The 20,209-nt window shown below is 38.9% G+C and overlaps 1 protein-coding gene across 9 annotated transcripts in view; it reads right to left on the bottom strand.

Annotated features, from left to right (window-relative positions):
- MAST4 (microtubule associated serine/threonine kinase family member 4) overlaps positions 1 to 20,209 on the bottom strand; it is a 293,004-nt gene that overhangs the window by 100,262 nt on the left and 172,533 nt on the right. Inside the window, exon 1 of one of the 9 annotated variants that reach the window (XM_064736756.1) lies at positions 17,299 to 17,539. The exons of the other annotated variants lie outside the window; for them this stretch is intronic. Within the exon in view, the coding sequence (XP_064592826.1) occupies positions 17,299 to 17,390 (92 nt within the window). The 5' untranslated portion in view covers positions 17,391 to 17,539. Of the gene's footprint in view, positions 1 to 17,298; positions 17,540 to 20,209 lie in introns of those variants that run through there. 9 annotated transcript variants of the gene reach the window in all.

Here is a 20,209-nt window from a genome sequence, read left to right as displayed (position 1 = left end):
ACAGGCTCTGAGAAAAAATGCATTACCCAGGGAAAGGAAAATCCTTCTCTGCAATGATATACTTCAAGCTTCCTTCCACAACTAGAACACAAAATAACTTTATCCACCCAGTTATGCCTAATGAAAATCCAGTGAGTGAAACTGGAAAATTAGTAGCATCATTTTAGCAAAAAACTCTAGTACATATTCAACACTAGAAGTCTCCAAGCAGAGTGAAGCATATCAACATGAATTAATCTGGCCCACAAAATCCATTTACAGTATATCTTAAAGAAGATTTCTGCTAGTGAAGTTTTACAGAAAAAAATGGAATTTCCAGAATAAAGTTAGATTTCTCATTTACATCTCTCCTGACCACTTCAATGGTCAGTAAACATTATTCTCTCATGAAAATCCAAGAACACAGAAACACATCAACAACAACAAAAATCCCAGAATTAACGTGTATACTTTCTATACTAGACTTAAACCTATATATCAATACAGGGATATTATACAAGAATACAGGAAAAGGCTAAGACCATCTGAAACACATTACAGAGTATATAAGCAATTTATGAAAACAACTTCTGCATGTACTTCGCCCTGTAAAAACACTCATACAGGTAAAGGACTGTTTTACTACCAAAGCAATGCACTAATTGCTCACAAACAGAAGTAGGTCGCAGAAGATCCATGAAAGCAAATGTCAGTGACTCAGTGTAGAAGGAAGAAGAGAAGGAAGAAAATGAAGCAAGGATATGATTTATAGTGTGTAAATAGGTATGAGCTAATAGTGAGAAGAGGAACAATTTCACAATGAAGATGTGTTTAATTCACCCTGATGTGTCAAGAATGAAGTATCACATAAAATGACTAGTAAAGCAACATCCACTATAGAGACAAAAAAGCAAGCAGTGGTAATTATAGTAAACATTCTAATTTTGAACACATCAGTTAACTTACTGTCTGCAGCCACAACAGCCCACAGCCCATGTGATGTAACTGCTGCAACAGCTCAGTGCCACATCTAGCAGTGCCACTGGCAGCAACCAGAGCCACCTGAGATGCTGCAGGAAATTCTGCTTGTTGAACCATGCAACACAAGACAATTAACATCTGCTTTTAAACTTAACAGATGAAACAATATCTGCTCCAATACGAGCAGAATTGCTGACAAAGGAGGAAACCAAAGTCAGTGCATTGCTGCCAAGTCTTAAATTACATAATGGAGTATGTGCAGCCTTCAAGTTACATCTTCTGGATCCATACAGTGACTCAAACAGTCCAAGTTTTCAGTGTTTGAAGGTAGGGGTTTATTATTGTTGGGTTTGGTTTTTTGCTTTGTGGTTTGACAGTTTTTCTTGGAAGTTCATGTTTCAAGCTGTATTTTGGCAATGGGAAGATTCAAGATCAACGGTAAGTATCTAAAACCAGACAAAATTAACTAATGCTAAACTCTACACAGAAGTAATGAATTCCAAATAAAAAGGAACACTAGCTTGGATGCACATGAAGTTGAAAAGTGCAATCCAGTGTACAGTCTTTCTTCTTCTTTCTTCTTTAAATACATGATAAAATTTCCAAAATTCTTGAGAAGATCATCGATCTTCTCAAGAATTTTGGAAATTTTATCATGTATTTAAAAATATCTCAAGATTTCATAATCCTGCAAGATCAGATCTGTATAGGCTTTTAAACTTCTACTAAAATTCCACATTGAAGCAGCAATGTCTGGGGCAGCAGAAACATGGCAGTAGAAGAAGTAAATTGGAAAGGGAATTCGTCTCAAAGTTGTCAATTGTCTCCTCTCTCAGAGGAGAGCTGAAATCCTCCCACAAAAGGCGATTTTACTTTAAGGCCTGTTGCACAAAAGCCGTTCATTACACAAAAGCTGTTAACTTGAACAAGAACCATGAAACTTACACGAAAAACTTGGAAAAAAATTACATATTATGCTTCAATGGGTACATAAGAAAAGTAATAATAGGATCCATAATGAGCAAATTTCCCCCTTTCCTCAACCATAACTTGAAGTACCACTAGATCACGTCACGCTTCACAAATTCTCTAAGACACATTACTATGCTAACAAGTAACTCTTACATGGACAAGCTAAAATCAAGAGTTTCCACACATTCTGTACTGACGTAAAATTAGTGTCATCATTACTATTCTGAGATTCACATCCATGATTCCACCACAGAAAGCTGTCTTGCAGATTACCTGTCATCTTAAGCAGCACGGCTGAAGAGAAAGTTGAACCTCCAGTTTAAGATAAATTCACTGGTTTTAATAGAGGAATATTCTGTTCCACTGAAAATAATTTCCACACACTGTCCGTGTGACATAATGTCCATGGGTTCAAGTAGAACTACAACACCTGACATTCTGTGATCTCCTAACCCTCTCAGTAGTAAGAAAGAATGCGCTCAGAGTTTGAACACTAATTCTTCATTTCCTGTTTCATTTTTATTTTTGTAAAATAGAAGCCTAACACCTCTAATTTGGTTCAGTGGTTTAATCAAACATTAGATTTTCCATTAGCATAAGCTCTAGCTCAGCTTTCCAAATAATCATTACAGATGACCTCACACTACATTCAGCTTGAAAACCAAATGTAGGCATACCTCTGAAAGACAAATTGTCCGCAAAAGCTATTTTCTTAAATGTCTTCAGTATAAAAGAATTGAGACATTTGTTGGTATTATCCTTTCGTCGAATCCTAACCACAAAAACTACCACCTTGAAGATATAAATTTAATGATAAAACATAGACAACTCAATTTTAACATAATCATATGCTTCTTAATCATCTACCTTCCATAAATCCATAACTAAACATTAAATCAAAGTGATCTTTCAATCCTTCAAAAACCTCAAGAAAGTCCATGCAGGTAGGTAATGGTGCCATACAGGTTCAGAAGGGCTGGACAACTAGCTGGATGTACATATAGGTGTGTAACCAATTAAAAAGTGACTGATTGTTTTCTCTATCTAGCTCATAGAGTTCTGACTTGTTTTTATGGGCATATATAATCTCTTGCCTCAGTGTGACTAGCATAAATTTAGCTGATATAGAAAAACAGTGACAATGAAATACTAAAAAAAGACCAATTTAAAAAAAAAAAAAAAACAAACCCAAGGTTGTAACTGGCAAAATGGCATACAACAATTTGGTGAAAAACAAATGCAACCTCATCGTCTCCTCCTTCCAAACTGCTTAATTAGGTTCCACACAATCACAGAGAGTATTTATTGAATGAGAAGGATTCTTTTATTCTTCATATTTTACAGAGAAATAATACCTTGCATGCCTAATTTTTTACTGTTTCTTTCTTTCCAGAAGATAATCCCAAACACTAGAATAACAGCTTTACACCTATTTAACACAGTACAGGTACAGTATCATTCTGCAAAAATCTGCTAAACTCCCAAAAGTTTCTGTAAGACTGAAGCTGGACTAGCATTACTTTACTGATAGTTCTGTATTTGATATTACATCTTAGTCACTGAAGCATTTCCCATTCAGAGCTCTAAAAAGAAGTTATAGTAATAACAATACCAGAAAATAATATTCTGTTTTTAAATTCTGACTACTCAGTATGTTATACCAGCCATATTTTTGAAACAGATAATATAGTCACTCTCTCCAAAGGGCAAATTCTCATCTTCCTATTCACTAATGTCTCCCAGCACACTTTACCACAAGCAGAAGAGTAGAAGTATGTCATTCACCAATGCTGGAGACAGGAATCATGCTGCAGTGTGATACAAAGCCACACGTCACATTCTTTACAAGTCTAGCTTTACTAGTCCAAGTGCCTGCAGCCACACTGCCTGGCGCTGCGATTTTTTCACATCTTGGGCGATGCAGCACTGGGCGAACTGGCTGCTGCAGGAAATGATGATCACCTCCGAGTCAGAGTTAAGCACACACCCCAGCACGGTGCTGCAGGGCACAGCGCTGTTTGGCAGATGAATAGGTGCTGCCAAGCACATGAGATCATTAGAGATCGTTGCTTTGAGGAAATGTAAATGCAGTGAAGCACACACACTTGCGAAGAGACATACTGAACATTCTGAAACCAAATCAACTGAATGTGTTTTCCTCAGTCCAGCAGTCCTGGGCTGCTCCTCAACTCTCAACAAGCTAATTAAAGAAAAAATCCAACTGTTTAGACAGTATATTTGTGTTAAGCAACCCCCTGATTACCTTAAACATTTGTCTGCCAATGCCTAATTTAAAATCAACAATGTCTTTTGATAGGGAAAAAAAGCAAAAAAATCCAAAAAAACCCAAAACCAAACCAAACAACCAACCAAACAACAACAAAAAAAACCCCAAAACCCCACAAAAACATCAAAAAACACAACAAAACAAAAAAAACCCAGCAAGACACCTTCCCAAACTAATAAAAATAAGTCTGTACACCCACTATGTATGTACAATTCACCAATTAAGAGAACTTAGCATCTCTGACAATAAACTGCGATGAGTATGGTTTCAGATTAAATTTAGCTTTACATAGCTATCAAATCACAGGCCAAGTATACAAGGTAGGCAAATTATATTGATAACCTCGTTAAAAGGTTATTACCACTGAGGATGCGAAGAGAAGCATGGAAGTTCATCTGTTAAGGTGATCAAGTGGTTTGTGGCCACATTAAAGATTAGAAGTCAGTTTTTCACATACAAGCAACTAAATCATACCCTCAAGATACATACGAATGTTGTTTTTATAAAGTATAGTTCAATATGGTCATTTTATAAATTCCATGTGCTGGCAGAACAGAAGGAAAACAAAAATGAGCCTTAAGCATAGAGACTACTGCCTTACAGTGTAATAGGAGGTACCTTCCAGCTAAGTTCAAACACAAAATCAATAGAAATTAATCATACATCGTGCTGGAAATCATACGTGCTTGAAAACCTTGGCAACCACTAAATTCACCAAGTACATTAACACCATTGCACATTTTCTGTTCCGGACTTGACATGCAGAAAATGAGTGAAAAAAATAATCTGCAGTTTTGTGTTCTACACATTTTATCTTCTACAAGGACATACAAAACCAGAAAATTGTAGGTGTTCCTCTATGCATGACCCTACAGCCATGTGATTATTACTCACATCCAAAAAAACCCCAACTATGCTAGTACAGGTAGAAATAAAGATGCATTTTAGTTTAAAAAGTCTTTGGAATAAATGATAACAGGTTGCAGATGTTTTTACTCAATATTTTATTTAAAAATAATGACTGGATTATTTTCTTTGTTCTTCAACATTGTACAATGATCTCAGATTGTAGCCTCCCTTCTTTAAACGGCAATGGAGTGAATTTGAAGAAACTCTGAAAAAACAGCCATCTTTGTCCCAAAACTTCTTCAAGAAAAGCATCTTGAGAGATCTCTCATTTCCCCCATTTTCTACTGTCAAGAACAAAACCATTGGGGTCTCTCAAGCAACAGAGCCTAGCAAAGCGAAGCATTATTATTTCTTACATATGCAGAAGCATTATTAATTCTTGTATATGCAATTGTGCTACGAGTCTCCATTGTTCTCCACATCACAGGAACACAACAAAGGACAGCCTCTGATCCAAAGAGCTTACACAAGCCCAAAAACTCAGGCTCAACGCACAGACAAGACAAACATCTCCAACAGGTTAGAATAGGGTGTGGATGAGGTAAGGTGACAGAAAAGGGTGTGCTACAATTTTTGGCCATCAGGAAGAGTAATCACCTCACTATTCATCCGGCCCATTAGCTCATTAGCTAATTTAATGTTTCTATTTGAATCACAGCAGAAGGATGCTTTAAGAAGAAATATCCATAAAGCATAAAACCACCATTTCTGCAGCCTTTGTTTTTGTTTGGAGAACATCTCCTGTATTATGAATACCACAGAGGGTTAGAGAAAAAGGAAAAAATGTGACACTGGTCAAAAAACTACTTCAGTATCTTATAGTCACAGTCAAGTCACAAAGACAGGAATAAATTCACCTTCTACATGAGTTTCCTTTGTTCTCTAAGGCTTTTATGAGGCAATAGAAGCTCTTACTTTTGACAGGACCTGAAAGAATGCATTGCCTAATAAAGGCAGAACATAGTAAATTAATGGGAGTTGTTATCATAAAAAAGACAATTAAAAAGCAAATGCCTTAAAAGCAAAAAATCTGATACTGCGCATATCTTATCCATATAACGAAAAGCACCACATTCTTTCCAAATTGTACTGTAATGAACTGCCTTTTAACTACTTGGACTTCAAGTCCTATTCTCACTTTTCTTCACTTATCTTGAGTAGGTGTATTGATAATATTTGCTGCCTTTGCCCTAAGGATGGTTAATGTAAAGGGAAATCATCAACTCTTGGTTTATGAGTATCATACTTACACAATCTTGGTATCTATTAGAAAAGTGGTTTTAAAATATAATACAAATTTTGTAGGAAAATAATTCTACAGCACAAATTGTTCAGGTGAAATATCTATAAATGCATGAAAACTAGAATGAAAACTATGTCTCCTTGGTTTCGATTGTGCAGCATTATGACCCTTCCTGCTGTGACTTCAAAGTGGCTGTTCTGTAATACAGAACAATGAACCAGGTCTCAAACTCTATATTAAAAATGTCTGTAACTAAAACATGAAGTTTTTCCATACATACTGGGCAATGCACTTTCATAATTCTTTATCTCTTGTTACATGGATGTTTAATATGCCTATTTATGTAAGATAAATAGGCATATTAAACATAGCAACACCTCTGTGTAAATTTAAAACCAAAAAAAAGCTTAATTTGTAACTTCAAATCATCTGAAACTTGACAGATACTCTTATTCTACAGGCATATGCTACCCCAATACCAAAACAATGCAGAGCAACAAGTCATTTTATTAGGGTGCTGGATTTCTAATATGCACTGGGTGTTCCTCCCACATGTTCCTGTTCACACTGCATATGGTTTACTTCATTCCTGCATCTTTTTTTTTTTTGCAATGATCTAGCTGATTTACCTACAGATAAACCTGGGAGCAGCTGTAAATTTAGGAGTCTCCATTAACAAGACCAATGGGAGACTTTTGCCTCCTGCTGCACTACAATCTTCCAACAACACCTCAGCAGGACACATTCCTTCATACAAATCCCACACCCTCCCATCTTTTCAGATAGCCTGTCACATCTAAGACAGAAAAGCAGCACACAACTTCCCCCTCCAAGTCCTTATAGACATCCTGCTCTCCCACAGGGAGCTGAGCCAAGCAGTCCCACCACACAGAGGCCAGACCATGCTGTCAGCTCCTCAGCCAGCTTCTCAGGGCAGGCGTCCTCTAGAAAACACAACATTGTTTTCCCTCAGTATCACTTGAAGGGAAAATTCATTTTTCAATATCAACTGAGGCAGAAAATACCAGCAGTCCTTTGGACCTCTCTTTAGATTGTTTCCTTCTATTAATATCCATCTGGTGACCCTTGTACTGGATTTAGGCAGGCACAGTCACAAAGAATGTACTGAACACTTACAGCATTTATGAAGAGACTGGCCTAATATCTCTGAGGTTATTACTGAAGTTAGTGTGAAAGACAATATCATGGCAATAAATTAGTAATGGTAAAAGACAGCTGACTTAAGGAACAAGAAAACAAACTAAAATTGTCCTGAGCAGTGTTAAACCTTTCAGATTTTGCTGAACTCATCAATGATTAAACAAACAGGTTACCTTATCTGGGAGAGCCAAATTACTAAATCTCTAACACTATTACTCTTTGTCTTGTTTCCTGTAGACTGACAGAGTAGGTGAACCTACTGGTTTCTTCTTGCCTTATAATTTATGAATCAGAAGAAGGAAACACATGATTGCTAAAAGGTATTAATTTGTAGATAATGCTGAATGCTTAGGTCTGACCCACACAAACAATTTGCATATTTTAAAAAGTAACCTAGTATTTTCATATACACTAGTATGTTTTGTATTTCCTTTACAGAAAAGGGGAAAAAAATGAAAAAAGGGTCTTGCTTTTTGAAGATTGAAGAAGACACAGAAGAAATAATGTGAAGATATAATTTTCAAACTTAAGAAACAAAACAAAAACAACCAAAAAGGGAGAAGTTTCATTTATCTGTTTTGAATTTTTTCCCACAGATAGAAATCAAAGCCTTGCAGAAGATGATAATATTTTGACATTTGACAAGACAGAATAACACATCTAAGACACAAGTGAGCAGCAAAGAAAAAACAGACAGAAGTGTATTTCTCAAAAGAACTGTTCTCCAGTTACTCATAGGTCAGAGATGGAGAGATGGGGAAATGCCTCCAAACTCAACAGTTCAATCATCAAAACATGGCAGAAAGACCAGGGATGAAGCCAAATCACCAAGCCTCATGTAAGAAAAAAAACTACATAATGCAAGCTTACTTTAACAAAGCGTTATATGTTTTCTGTGTTCATTATGCGGGTAATGCAAAAGATGCTCTGGTAAGACCTGACGGTGCAGTGAACTGACATAATCATCCTTTTGCTTGGCGTGTTTGTAGACAAGGTGAATAGAGCATGCTGCACTTGTCTGACTGCTTTTGCTTCTACTGTTACAGCACTTATGGAAATTCCCTTGACATACCCACGCATAAAAACAAGTTAGACAGGCCTAGAGTCACTGAAAAGGCAAATTTGTAAAACAAACATATACAATCCACTTTTTCTAACTCCAAGAGGGTTATCAGTATTAATACAAAGGTTATTTGTTAATTACAACTTCTCACTGAACAACACTGTCTGATGAAGGAGATACCAATCAAGCATTCTCCTTACAGTTTCCCAAAAAGGGAATTAAAAAAAAGTCGTGTATTGATTTACAATGAAAACCATGCTGAAAACAAATTCTGGTAAACATCAAGACAGCTGTTGAAAGAAACATGTCTGATTTATTCTTACTATCAGTAATTAACTTCTGTTTCATCGAGGACTGGATTGTTAGGTTTATGTTTGAACTATGCAGAATCTGTAAAAATACATTTATCAACTGAAAACTCTAATAAAGGTTTTTACTTTTTTTCAGTCAGCATGGACTGCAATCAACAGGAAACAGCCCATTTCAGAACTTCAATGGAACTTCACTCTGGATGGCTAGGCTCGCTGATATTAATCAATACACTGTTTAATTAAATGACATATATCTGCTACAAATAATTCTGTCAAGAGAATAACCAGGGAACCTACATACTATATGGATCCATGTCCTCTGGTTGAATCACAACACTACATCTTCTACAATGCTCCTGTGAAATTTTCATCTCTCATTCTCCATTTTCTCTCCAAACTCCCTTTGGGGCCAGCTTCCCTCGCTGTCATTTAGCTATCCATAGTGCAAGAGATGCTTCATGGGCCACTGATAAGCAATCTCTGGGAGGCACTGATGGCACTTGTAGTCGGAATGTCACAACTTGGCTGGAAGAAGGTCCTGGCCTCCAGTTACACAAACCTCTCTGTGTCCATCAGGCACACCAGTTAGGTTCTAATGTTTCATTAGAGCTCAGTTTGGGTTTGAAGAGAAAAGGTTTCATGGTTACGGCTCATAATTAAAAAATACTGTATTCTCAGGACTATTTTTCTTTTGTTTTCTACTGTTGAGGTTTCTGTAGTAACCCCATACTTTTCTGTAGGAATATCTTTCCAGAACATTCTAGCATCTCATCCATGAAGTGATAATATCAGTAGCTTCAAAAGGATTTTAAGAGTAGGAAGAACTTAAATTAGAAGCCAGTTCATTATTCTGAGATTTATTAAATGAAGTTTAAACCACTGTACCCATCTTCCCTAGAATTACTTTAGGACTCAGAATTGATGCTTAAAAACACAATTTTAAAGTTTATTTCAAAAACAAAGTAAACACTTCTTACAGAAATCCATATCTAACGAACAGCTTTAATAAAACAATTAATTGTCATATAAACTCCTCTCTTCCAAGCATGCATCAAAATGCCAACAAACCCAACAATAAAAGCACTGCAAGTTGTTTTACATATCAAATCAATCTCCTGTGAGAAGTGGGATTCTGTTCATAAGCCTAGTACAAATACCATACAGGACTGAGCCCAGCAGCCCAGAGATGAAAGACTGACAAGGCACTGTTCCCAAATGCATGCAAGAAAGCAACCAGGTAAAAATAAAGAAATTTACCTACCACCGCTTCAGTTTTGCATATCTTGAGTGCCTCTTAAAACAACCACAGTTGGTTAGTACCAGCATTCACCAAAGTAACTTTTAATTTATCAGCTCTCTCAAGGTGAGCTTCCAGGCCAAACCAATATCCACAGAATTAATTCAAAAAAGTGAATCCTTCCTCTATTACTTAAGGGAAAAAAGATTATACAGTATTTCAAAATGTAAACACTACACTAGTTTGAATGAGTCTAGTTCAAATTTTTTCTAGTTCCAACTGCCTTGCCATGGGTAGGAACACATATGTATGTACTGATACATATGAAAATCAAAAATAAACAAAAATATTGACATTTTCTTTCCGACAGGGAGAAAGAAGGCAAGTTTACATTCATGTATATCTGCCAAACCAAAAGAAAACAATTTTGTCAGATATATAAAAATCATTGACTAATCTAGCTCCTTATTGATAAAAAATAAACTGTATTTGTTCTACATCACACCACCTTACTGCCTTGAGAAAACAATATTTTTTTAAATTCTGGAATACTACAATCAAGCACTAAGAGAACTGGTATATACATTTTTATTCAACTCAATTATTTCATTGCTTAACACTTCACATTGCTTGTTTCAGTAAATTAGGCAGCAACAGGAATGGCGTTCCTTCAGTCAACACCCTTGACTTTACACAGGACTACGTTAGTCTACCCATCATTTAATAAAATAGATTATATGTGATTTTGATTTTTCCCTATTTACTTCAATGTTAATAATTACGTTTTAAACCAGTCTAGTTAGAAGAGGCAGAATCTTTGATTATATCTATCTATAGACACATATAAAGCCATTTATAAAGCTGTAAGCAGTGCCTCATTTGACATAATTTTCAACTTTTTTTTTGAGGGAGGAAAATAAAATTCACAGTGGGTAGCCTTTTATAAATTTTTCTTTGATACCTTATTTTAAATATAGGTTAAAGTCAAATGATAGAGATCAAAAGCTTTAAAATTTCACAATGACCACAGTTAGTGAATTTGGAAAGGGTTCAAAGGAAAAAATCCTCAAAAAGGTTCTCAAGAGAAAAGCCAGGAGCCATCACTGAATGCAACACAGCCTATTGAATAAGGCTGAATCAAAGATATGTGAACCTTCTGATTCTCCTCAGATATGCACCTCTCCTTGTGCCATCCCAATGTTCTTCCAAACAAATCTAATTCCTACTAAACCTCTTCTAATGACATGTAACATCACAGCCTATAGATAATGTGACAATATACACAGAACTACTGCATGTAACAATCAGTTTTACATAATTTTCAGTGTGGTCCATTTAATACACTTCATTTATAATGCTCAACCTAAACCAGTTATCAGTATCTTCATATGCACAAAATACTGAGTGATTCCACCTCCAACTAACAAAATCATGACCATTCCTGCATAGTAACATGTAACAAATTTACAGAATCGCAGAAGGGGGAAAAATTGGAACCTGAGGACCACAGTGGCTCATGTGGTCCAGCCTCCTCAAGCAGGGTAGTCTGAAAGCATATGACACAGGACTGTGTCCAGGCAGTTCTTGAGTATCTCCAGGGAGGTATCTCCACAACCTCTTTGGAAAATCTGTTCCACAGCATGGTCATCTGCACAGTAAAGAAGCTCTTCCTCATGTCCAGGTGGAACTTCCTTGGCATCAATATCTGCTCATTTCCCCTTGTTCCACTGCTCAGCACCTCTGAGAAGAGGCTGATCCAGCCTCTTGAAACCTATCCTTTAGATATTAAAGAGGTCTCCTCTCAGTTGTCTCTTCTCAAGGCTGAAAAGCCCCAGCTCTCCCTGTCTTTCCTCGCAAGAGAGATGCTCCAGAGCCCTAATAAAATTTTTTGCCCTTTGCTGGACCCACTCCAGGAGCTCCATGTCTCTGCTGTCCTGAGGAGCCCAGAACTGGACACAGCACTCCAGGTGAGGCCTCAGCAGGGCTGAGTACAGGGGCAGGATCACCTCCCTCCACCTGCTGGCAATGCTCTTCCCAATGCCCCCAGGATACCATTGGCCTTCTTGGCCACCAGGACACACTGCTGGCTCATGGAGAGCTTCTTGTCCACCAGGACCCCCAGGTCCTTCTCCACAGAGCTGCTCCCCAGCAGGGCAGCCCCAGCCTGTGCTGGTGCCTGGGGTTGTTGCTCCCCAGGTGCAGGGCCCTGCACTTGCCCTTGCTGAATTTCAGATGGTTCTTCTCTGCCCAAAGTCATCAGAAAGTTCCCTTGAAATCCACTTTTCTGATCACCATTTCCAGCTTTAACAAAGAGCTGCCAGGGGCAAGCCCATCAATCAGTGCATGCAGCTGCACAACTTGGTACTCAGCTTATCACTGACAAAAGTTTGAAGCTCTCTGACAAGAGGCACAGCAGAAGAGGCAACTACTAACAAGTCTAACACAGCAAGAACTGTAATGACTGCAGAACATCAGTAACAGATGTAAGCCAAATACAACAGAGTGAATCTCTGTGTGCTGTGCCTAGACCACATGGCATGTCCAACCAACCACAGCTCATGAAGGGATGTCTGAACTACTATCCTTAAAATTCTCTGAGTAAGAAATACAAAGACTGTCTCCTACCATGTCACAGCAGCTACAAACCATGACAGTGGAAAAAACAAAAAACAAAAACAAACAAACAAAAAAAAAAAAAAAAAGAAAAAAAGGAAAAAGCCCAACAACACCAATTAGAGCTTCTTCCAGCATTTTCCTAAGCTTCTTTTTATTTTGTTCATATATCAACTTTCCTCAGACTCTCTAAAATAAGACCCTTCAGTCACTTTTTAATGATCTTAGCATAATTCTAATAAAATAACACTTTATCAGAGTGAAAATGAAGTAAAAAATAGCAGTATGACCAGATGAATCCTTACCAGTCTGGCTGAAGCTAAGAAATAATGTTGGCTTATTCAGACTGTAATCAGAACTTGAAATACATTAATTGCCTGAAGAAAAAGATTGGTCAATTACATCAACCAAAATAAAAACAACACATTCAATTTGACTGTGAGACTGTAAAACTATCCCCCTAACAGACAGCCTTTACTGTGAATGAAAGGAAATACAATTACCAAGATACATTAACACTTCGCTAGGTAGTAGAGAAAACAATGCAATCATTGGTCCAGCGAATTAACTTCTAACAAAACATATTCAATGAGAGTGTGTTTGGAAGCACATATAGTCTGCACAAATGTACTTCTTAATCCCCCCAGTTATGGGACAACAATCTTCTCCAAACTTACTCAACCTCTATTAGAATAACAGCTCTTCTCTCTTGCATGTAGGAACTAAGGCAAATGAAGGGAGTTGAAAATCAAGAAATGGTGAAGCTCTTCAAATTACCACACCCCCAAACACACATTAAAAACAATACATATACATCAAAAAGAAACTTTTTAAACAAAGTTTGAACTGATGTTTACTCTTATGCAGAAGTAAAACAACTCCACTAGTACAGAGTTTCAGCTGACATCAATATAATTAAACATTGGTTTCCTCATATTATCAACAGGACCACTTTGAATACCTGTTAGTAAATAAAATAATCCATTTATAATATACTTTTAATATACTGCATTGACTATGTTAAAAACCAAGGTCTACATAAAAACCAACAGCAAGAAGTTACATCGTAATTTTAACACCACTGTGCCTATTTGAACTATCAAGCAAGAGATATTCAAAACACCTGCTTTTCCAGGCAGCATGCTGTCCCAAAACTAACAGAACTACAACAAAGTTTGACTACTCAGTTCTGTTTCAAATAAAAGTTATAATTTTCCACTGTTTCTAAGGTTTCAGAAAGGTTATGAACTGTCATAACACATATTTGATGACTGATGAATATTTTATTCTCATGTCATGAAAGACTCACTACCACTTCAGTGACTGTAAACAAATAAAACGAAGTTTCAACACAAATCATCTATGAGTCTACTTTGGTTCAGAGGCAACTGGGCAAGCATTCATGAATTTCATGCCTTTGGGGAAAAAAAACCCTACTCTGACTCAAAGGAAGAACAATTGCACTAACATTGTTCCAGTGCAACTACCATACAAAAAAGCAAGAGAAAAGGACACACACAAAAAGGATCACTGGCATGTCAGTTTTGTGAAAGATACACAAAGAAAATCAGACACAAAGGGTGTAAGTGTCAGAGAGAACCAAATACATATCATAAAACAAAGCAGAAAGTAGTGATCTTTCCATATGAAAAGAGGTGTATGTGTACACACTTATCCATCTGTAACTCTAGACAGCAATTTCTATAAGTAGATGTCGACACTTAAAGACCCTCTCTCGCTCACTCTAGTTCTCTATATGGTGATAGACGTATTTCTTCATGTAAAAGCACATGGAATAATCCATGGCACTTACAGTCTCAGAGATTTGAAAAACAAATGCCTCCAATTTATAATTGAAGATAATTTTTCAACCCGACAGTCCTCAAAACCCACTGCACTTGAAAGTCAGGCTGTGATACTTCTTATTCAAGTATCACTTCCCAAAGAGCTGCTACAATTGAAATTCAGTTAAGTCAGCTGTTGGAAAACTCCTATCTCTTCATTCTTTACTTCTTAGAACCTCAGAGAGAAACATAATTACATCAAGTAATTCTGTATAAAGATACAAAATTCGTAGTACAATTCTCATTATCCCAGGTGTTAAGAAAGTAGAGTAGTGCTCACAGAAACAACAAGGTCTAGCAGGCCACAAAAATCTAGTAGCAGAGGTAAAAATAATTGAAGAGGCAAAAGGAACATAACTGAGAGGCAAAAATGCCCAAGTGAACAATAAAATTTTTGCTCTTAAATTGGGAAGGAGTCCCAAAGCCAACTGCAGATACAACCAGAAAGAAATGCTTCTTCAGAAGTTTTCTTGAAGCACCTAGGCATGCACCAGGCTAGACAAGTTTCATAGACAGTGTAACTATTAAGAAAAAACCTCTCCTGAATCAGCGGACCCAAAACTTTCACTTATGCCCAGCAGGAGATTCAGATGACAGAAACTAAACTCCCTTCAAATCTCACTCCTTAACCTACTCTTCAGGCATCTGAAATGCCTGGGAAACTACACAACACACGAGTGGTTACCAGTAGCTCTCTTAGAAAGAAGGGGAAGGCATCCCGTGGCGAGTTAAGCTAAGTAAGCAGCTGTCTGTCCAGTCTTCACATGCAGCTGCAGCCATGGCTGACTGAGCCTGTTAAGATAACGCAGGTGAGCCACAGCACAAAACACAAACCTGGCTCGTACCGTAATTAATCCAAACCCATTTCTACAGCAGAGTTAGGAGAATCTGTGCTGCCCATGCTGGGTTCTTTGCTTCTGACAGTTCCATTACTCCTTAAGTTTTATACCTTAATCAGTAAATGAGCTACGAATAAAAGGGGGCAGAGGGCAGGTCCACCTTTAAGACAGCTGAAGAAGTGTGTGGACAGCATTCCCCAGCAGACATTAACAGAGGAGACTGTGACTTCCCACCCCTCAGAAGACAGAACCAACCTGACAAAGGAGGGATATCTGGGTGCATTAGGAGTAAGCAGCCTTGAAATTCTGCTGCTGACTTTTTAACTTCACAGTGCTGTGACACACTGATTTGGCTACAGAGAGGGCATTAAGTATTTAATATCACTATAATATATGAAATGTAAGTGCATATATGGCATGTACCATATATGTGATATGCTGAGACAATATTCAGGGTCACTTTAAAAAATCTTTCAAGTATTTCAAGAAACCCATATACAGAACTGAATATGCCTGAAAAGAAAGAAGGCATCCAAATACATAAAACAAACAAACCAATGGTATGTATTTATTTCATGCTTCTTATGAGAACTAGGAAGATTCTCTCCTCCTCAACCTGCCATACATCCATACATTTATAAAGGTATTTGTACGTTTTCACACAGATTGGGTTTGTAACACAGGTTACAAACCAAATTTGAGTAAGAACAGTAAAGATAATTTGAATAAAAAACCTTAACATTTCTCAGCAGAAAAATCTTTATGGCATATTCCAATTCTCAGTTAATGCTGTGTAGTAGTGGGAAAATTATTTACAAGAGAGAGATAATAATGATAAAACAACTCAGTATTTTCAGCTACCCTAAGTAGAAGACACAAATAATAGATTAAAAAACTAGTCCTGCAGTAAATATCTATGTCAAACAGGCCACTTGTTTTTCCTATTTTAAACTTTCTGCCGTTAAACAGAGAGTGGCTTTCTTTCTTTTGAAAAACAAAAAATCAGACTCTAAGTACTGAAAGCTTAGTAAAAGCCAACTTTGCTAAGCCTCTATCCTGCTTGCTTTGTGCCATCTTTTTAGCCAGCAGAAGAAACATTCTACACATGCTCTCCCAAAGATAATACATAAGCTAATACTCAAGGTACTTTCACAGTCAGAAGCTTGTCATGATTTAACACCACACACCTGGTATGTCTCAAAATGGCATACGGGGTACTAGTGAACCGAAGTTACAAACTTCTATACATTTTTTTCTTATTCTTGTTATAGGGACATATTTAACTGAAAGGGCCACCATGACACAAAAAATGACCATGACATGACAGCATGTCAGTCTTTTGCCCACTGATAGCACAACCCTTTAACTTTTACTCAGCATTTACTATTTCTAAGCCTTTTCCCCTCCTCCTGACAATAATGAAAATGTTACAAACCCGAAAAAGGCCATTCCTATACTAACAAATGTTAAGCTAGCCTGTTTTTAAAAAGGTACTTATGCAAACCTGTCCCTTTAAGAACACCGAACAAAATAGGCTCTCTTGAGTTGCCCATAAAAAGAATATCTGTTTCCAATAAAAGGTCGAATACTTGAGAGCAAGCTGGAAATGTCTTTAAGAGGGAAAAAAAGAGGAGAGTAGAAGGGCTGGACAAAACAAAAGATCTTATAAATGGAGGCAGAGTACTATGCAGCGTCTGGCTAGAAAAGCCACCACCAAGGGCCTCGCAAGGAGAGGCTCTCAGCTCTCACAGCTCCAGACCAGCTGAAGCCAGGAGGCCGCGGCTCCCGACCCTTCCCAGGGCCCTTCTGCCGGGAAAATCCAGCGCCCGCTCCCGCGCACCTGGAGCGGCCTGCCTCACCTCTGAGTCCGGCGGAGCCGGCTGCCTCGCCGCAGGTGGGGCAGCGTGAAGTTGGAAACGAGCGTCCAAAAACTGGGATCCGACATATCCATTTCTCTGCGTTTGAAAGCTTAATAACTCAGTGCCATAGTACGACGAGGAAGAGGAGGAAGGGACAGCAGCCCTGGGAAAGAGAGCGAGAAGGCAGCCAGCCTCCGAGGGGGCGGAAGGAGAGTGCAGATAACAGCAACCCGAACCGACAGAAACTTTTCCGTGCGGCTGCTCACGGTGCCGCCCCGCCCCGCCCCGGCCATTGGCGGCCGCGCAGAGGCCGCGCCGCTCCCGCTCCGCCCGCCCACCGCGGGTCAGAGCCCCCGCCCGGCCCGGCCCGGCCCGGCACAGCCCTCGCGGGTGAGCCCAGCACGGCACAGCCCCTGCGGCCCGGCCCGGCCCGGCCCGGCACGGCACAGCCCCCGCGGGTGAGCCCAGCACGGCACAGCCCCGCCCGACCCCCACAGAGCCCCCCGCGGGTCGGAGCCGCCCGCCGGCCGCGCTCGGACGGGCTGGGAACTCTAAGTCAAGGAGCAGTGACTCTCGGTGCACAGTGTACGTGTGTCACCGCCGGGGCTTCTGCCTCTCCCGGGAGAACTGACGGTACAGGTACTTAATTACCGTTTGTCACACTGGCTACATGCCACTCCAGACATCAGGCGTTTGCCACGGAAAGCTGGGACACCCGCCTCCCTCCATTGCCACCTCTTTTGAGAAAGCTACCCTGAAGCACAGGCTGGCAAGAGAAGGGTACAGAAAGGCTCTGAGTACCTTTCCCATTCATAACAATGACCGAATCCCTCAGGTACTTTGATTCATTTCTTCCCCTTCTTCCTTCCAACTTTCTTCCTTTGCTTCTTTCTTTGCCATTCACCAGCTGCCTCCCAACTCACCTGGTCTGCTTTCCTGAATCCCACCACCCAAAATTCCACCTTCACTCCTCGTTTTAGCCTCTGCTATCTGCTGTCCTCAGTCTTTTCACACCTAACTCCAGCACCACTCTCCAGCCCTCTCCTCTCTCCCTTTGCAGCCCTGTCTAGACTAGCATTTTTCCTCACATCTCAGCAGTGCACAAATAAAAGCATTTCTAAAATTACTACTCTACTACCTTGTCATTCCATAATGTCTTAACTCCAGATGTTGAAAACAATGATGGTCAGGTATAGACAAAGATACTGTGGGTTCAAAAACGAGGAGGTTTCTTTTCATGTACTTTACAATTTCCACTTGCCTTTTTGTTTATTTGAAAGCCACAGAGCAGAGCTAGCAGGGTTCTCATGACACTTGGGATGAGACAGTTTTCACTCTACTTAGCCCCAAAGGCTTTCGTAAAAATCCCCAGCAAACAGAAAACAACAGGGTAACATGACACAGAAAACAACAGGGTAACATTGATCAAACACAAAAAAATATTAAACACTTCTTTAAAGACATATTAATTTTATAAGAGACCATTTCCATGTAAGAAGGGAAAACAACCTCATCTAGGTCTCAGGTCAGATTTTCTTGTACAAGAAAGGCTGAAATAGCAGAAGAAGCTGGTACTTGGGCTGATGTCCATTTGTGCCCTACAGGAGGGCACTTCCCAGCATGACTGCTCTTATTATACCTCTCCATTAGCACTGAGTATTCACATCTACTGCAGCCAGTAAAAGGTAAACTCTCATCCATTTATTTTCACTTTGGGGCATGCCTGAGCATACTGAGCATGAAGTTTTAAAGGTTCATATGAGGGCAAGCATGGCTGCCAACACTCCTTCCTTAAAACTGCACAAGGAAATTCTCAAATCTCTACGTAAGTACCAAGAAACAGCTCCTCCTCCACAGACTCCATAGCTTTATCTTCTCTGCTACATATCCAAGTTTTTTGCCTATAATTAGCATGTTTGGAGAAAGAACTGCACACAATCATGAAACCAGAGAATTATACGTAACTGATGTTGTGAACAGCACTGGCTAAAGATTAAAAACAAAGTCTTTCATCTATCACAAAAGAGAAGTTTCCGTGTCTTCATTACCGTGCAGGTTCTCCCCTCACCTCATTAGTCTACCTAAGAGGCAGTTAAGAGTAACAAAAGCAATTCAGGTTCCATAATTCAGTAGAGCACATCACTTGTGAGGTGACCATGGAACATGGAGTTCAAATTTTATTTCACATTACAGCCAAAAATTATCAATCTTTTCTGTTCCAAGCCCAGGACTGAAACTGAACTCATGATTTCTTGGTGAAAATCTCTACCACTTCATCAAAATCATGTGAAGTCTCCAAATCTGAAACATACCCTAAAAGCTTTTAAAAATTAAGAAAGACTAGCCTATCATAATGTTGGCAAAGACCCACCAGAAACAAAAATAAGATTGCTGCCTGCAAGTAGACAAATTCTGATGGAAAAAAAGTTTAACCCTTCTGTGTACAACCAGACATGATTATACCAAAAGCCTTACACAGATTTCACTATCTGAAAAGCTGGATTTTTGCAAAAGCAGAAAGGTGAAAAAATAGGATAGAAGAAAGGATAAATTCTAGGCAACTGTTTCTGTCCACATATATAGCAATAGAGGGTCATGGTTTTAGGAATAGTGTTCCCCCCAACTTAGTGCTCTCACTGAGACTCTACAAACTATAGACACTCACTTCCTTCTCTTCCTCCTCCTCCCCATTCCCCTGAGGCAGGATGGAAGCCAGAATTGAAGATACAAAGCATAAAGATCACAGGTCTAGATAAAAACAATTTACTGGAAACAAGATTTAAAATGAACAGGAACAGTGCTAATCATAAAAGAGTGTACAAAAAAAGAACTATTCTCAGGAGTTCTCACACTCCTGAGAATATCTGATTACTCCCTCCACCAATCTGACTGAGACCCTTTCCCCCATCCC

This window comes from Zonotrichia leucophrys, chromosome Z, assembly GCF_028769735.1.
Source record: "Zonotrichia leucophrys gambelii isolate GWCS_2022_RI chromosome Z, RI_Zleu_2.0, whole genome shotgun sequence".
In the NCBI taxonomy this organism is placed as follows: Eukaryota; Metazoa; Chordata; class Aves; order Passeriformes; family Passerellidae; genus Zonotrichia; species Zonotrichia leucophrys.
Note: the sequence above shows the minus strand (reverse complement) of the source record. Positions and strands in the feature narration are given on the sequence as shown.